We start from the raw sequence: 3599 nt of genomic DNA on the forward strand, positions 1-3599 counted from the left end.
AAAGTAGAACACAATCTGACATAGGGCTGCTTCATTTTGCATTTTTTTCTTTTACATTTTCCAAAATCCCCAATTTTTTATTCCTAAATTGAAATGGAAAAGAAAACATCCCAGATTTTCACTGTGGCCTCATTCTTCTGAACCTCATATGCCTAAAACTAAGTGATGTGCTCTTCATTTCATGGATTAGCCAAATGATTACTAGCAAACCAAGCCTAAGCTTAATGAGTTATTAATGCCTACGCAGAGGATTTTGTGAAATTAGGTTGCAACTCTTAGACACAAGATGATATTAGGTTCATCCAACTCAGTATTTGTTAATTGCCGGGAGGCTGTGGAAATGTATTTTACAGTTTGCATTTGAATAAATGCAATGCAAATATTTATTTTCATGCAGTTCTTCATGTACAACCGAAGGATGTGATTTGCAATACCAAACAGAATTGCAAAAATAATGACTGTACCAATCAAACATCGTACTTTTGTTGAAAATACTTTATTTTCCAACATTGCAAAACCCATATCTGTCGACTATGATTTTGAACTTGAATCAATGCATGTCTCAAAATATCTTTTATTGCATGTATTATACAGTTTGCATTTGAATATTTATTTGCATGTAAAGCTGTTGTTTTCCTTTGCCGCTTGCGACCAAACAGAAATTGCAAAAATAATCAAACATCTTCCACTGGATTTCCAATCACAGTTTTGTTTGGTTCCTCTAGTGGCTCAGAAATAAAACACTGCACATTCAAGTGTGTACAATTCAAAAAGCATATTTTAATAGTCCTAAAAACACGTGCCTGTTATTCAAAGCTATATTTTTCAACTATTGCTAGGTTAAAATTTGTGTATATCCATGTCTGACTTTTCTTCCATTTACATTGGAGGTTTACTTTTGTTGAAAATGCCTCATTATACTTCAGTTGGACCTTAAGGGCAAATCTACTGTGCCTTCAGCTGGTGACCAGCAGAGACACGAGAGCTTACACGAGACCCAGCACGCGAGCCGCCCACCAGCGGCAAGGCATGATGACCCTGCAAACCGGCCGACAGCCGTGGTAGTTGTAAGGCCACGGCCAGTAGCCCCCGTGAGGCTCACAAACCCGCTCGCAATGGGTGTAACTGCGATGACATTCTGTGCAGCAAATGCCACGATGGTCCAGCATGGGATCGAACACCATGTGCCCCTCTGAACCCTCCTGATTCCGCTGGAGAGAGAAGAGAAAAGAGATGGTGAGCAGAGCGCTTTGAAATTATTTCAGTGGAGCAGCAATTCTGGTTCAAAATAAGTTCAACTTATTATTTCTTTGTACGATTATATGTTAGTCTTGTGCTGTAGTTTGTACTGTGCAAAAGGTTTTTCGAGAGAAGTCTGTTATGCTCATCAAGGCTGCATTTATTTGATTAAAAATACTGTAAAATTGTGAAATATTATTACAAAAATACAGGAATATTCTGAAATATTATAACAATTTAAAATAGATGTTTTCTATGTGAATCTATGTTAAAATGTAATTTATTTCTGTGATCAAAGCTGAATTTTCAGCATCATTACTCCAGTCTTCAGTGTCACATGATCTTCAGAAATCATTCTAATATGCTGATTTGCTGCTCAAGAAACATTTCTGATTATTATCAGTGTTGAAAACAGTTGTGCTGACAAATATTTTTATGGAAACGGTGATACATTTTGTTTTTCAGGATTCTTTGATGAATAGAAAGTTCAGAAGAACTGACAAGAAAGTGCCACTTTTGGTCAATTCAACTTGCGATTTCCACAAAATATTAAGTAGCAAAAATGGTAATAATTTAATTAAAATAATATTAAATGGATTAAAAATATGTTAACAATTGTTATATTAAAAGCAGCAAAAATGGTTATATTAAAATAGAAAAAAGTTATTTTAAATTGTAATAATGCTTCACAATATTACTGTTTTTACTGCATTTTTGATCAAATAAAGGCAGCCTTCACTCTTAAAAATAAAGGCACTTAAAACGTTCTTCACAGCGATGCCAAAGAAGAACCATTTTTGGTTCCACAAAGAACCATTCAGTCAAAGGTTCTTCAAAAAACCATCTCTTTCTTACCTTTTTATAATCTGAAGAACTTTCTTTCGCCACAAAAGACACGCTTTTGTGAAACAGAAAGGTCCTTCAGATGTTAAAGGTTTTTTATGGAACCATTTAGACAAAAAAGGTTCTTCTATGGCATCGTGAAACCCCTGTAATTTTTAAGAGTGTTGGTGAGAAGAAGAATCTGAATTATTCCAAACTTTTGACTGGTAGTGTGTGTATATTTATAGCATGTTTATGCATGACTTTAATAATGAAGGCATTGCTTACATGATAAGGGTTTTCAGGGTTATAATCGGGCCCCGTCGGCCGCTCTTCTTCTCTGGCTGAACTCGTGGAGTTTCGACGTCTCGCCTGTTGTCCATTTAATCCACCTGTACTCTGCCGTCTCACTCGCGTAACACTTCTCCTCTTCCTCAATGCTTCAGAAACAGCCAGCAGAGAGCGAGAGTGAAGATAAACAGCATTGAAGAGCGAGGCATTTCTGAGCTTTAGATGATAATCACTGCCTCATTCACAAATGTCACGGTCAGTGTGTAATGGCCATCGAATGTGGATCTGTTTTGCATTAAATATCCCACCTGGGATCAATAAAATGTATGTATTTGTATCTAAAAAAACATGTTCATGTGCTGTGTGAACTCAGCTAACAGGAAACATTCTCAGAACGTTCTGGCAAGGTTCTCTTAAAGTCACAAACAAACATTCTTCCAGTAATGTTAATACAACGCTCATTCAACGTTATCTGGTCTTTAATAATGCTTGGACAAAAACGTTATTTATACATTGTTCATGGAACGGTTTAATTTTTTCTGAAACGTTTACGTTGGACATTTGTCTAATGTTTTCTAAACTTTACTACTAGCTACTTTTCAAAACATTCAACATTTCGAAAATGTTCCAATAATGTTTGTAAAGGTTAAAATGGAATGTTTCATTAATGCTGTTTGCTAACCTTTGCATGTTATTACTTGTTTCAGAACGTTCAGAGAACATTCAAAAGTAATGTTTCCATATGTTTGCAATAATAAAATGGAACATTCCCTTAACGTTCATATAGCCAACAAAAACATTCTGAAATAATGTTTTCATAACTTAATGGAATGTTCTTAGAACATATTCTGGGTGTTTGGCCTTTAATAACGTTCTCAAAACGTTAGCACAAAAATATTATTTATACATTATTCATGGAATGTTCTAAACATTTTATTAAACATTTAAACATTTTAGTTGGACATTCATCAAACGTTTTTAAGTGTTTTTAATAGTGCTGTTCGCGATTAATCGTTTGACAGCACTAGTTTTTAATTGTTTCAGAATCTTCAAAGAACATTCAAAAGTAACATCCCCATAATGTTTGCAAAATGATAAAAATGAATGTTCTCTTAACATTAGAAAAAAACTTTTCTAAAACATTTAAAATATTCTCAGCTAACAAAGGTGTGTATAATGCCGAGTTCACACTGCACGATTTTAGCCCGATTTTTCACTCGCCGACAGGTTTTGCGAAATCGCCGACA

The 3599-nt window shown here is 34.9% G+C and overlaps 1 protein-coding gene across 2 annotated transcripts in view; it reads right to left on the reverse strand.

Moving 5' to 3' along the window:
- Nucleotides 1–523: 523 nt before the first annotated feature.
- LOC107691272 (leukocyte cell-derived chemotaxin 1-like) overlaps nt 524–3599 on the reverse strand; it is a 16651-nt gene continuing 13575 nt past the window's right edge. For both annotated transcript variants that reach the window (XM_016489788.1, XM_016489787.1), the window contains exons 6-7: nt 2350–2501; nt 524–1211 (exon numbers count right to left, since the gene is read on the reverse strand). In XM_016489788.1, the coding sequence (XP_016345274.1) occupies nt 987–1211; nt 2350–2501 (377 nt within the window). In that variant the 3' untranslated portion in view covers nt 524–986. The remainder of the gene's footprint in view (nt 1212–2349; nt 2502–3599) is intronic.

Source organism: Sinocyclocheilus anshuiensis, unplaced genomic scaffold (assembly GCF_001515605.1).
Source record: "Sinocyclocheilus anshuiensis isolate Anshui unplaced genomic scaffold, SAMN03320099.WGS_v1.1 scaffold394, whole genome shotgun sequence".
NCBI lineage: Eukaryota > Metazoa > Chordata > Actinopteri > Cypriniformes > Cyprinidae > Sinocyclocheilus > Sinocyclocheilus anshuiensis.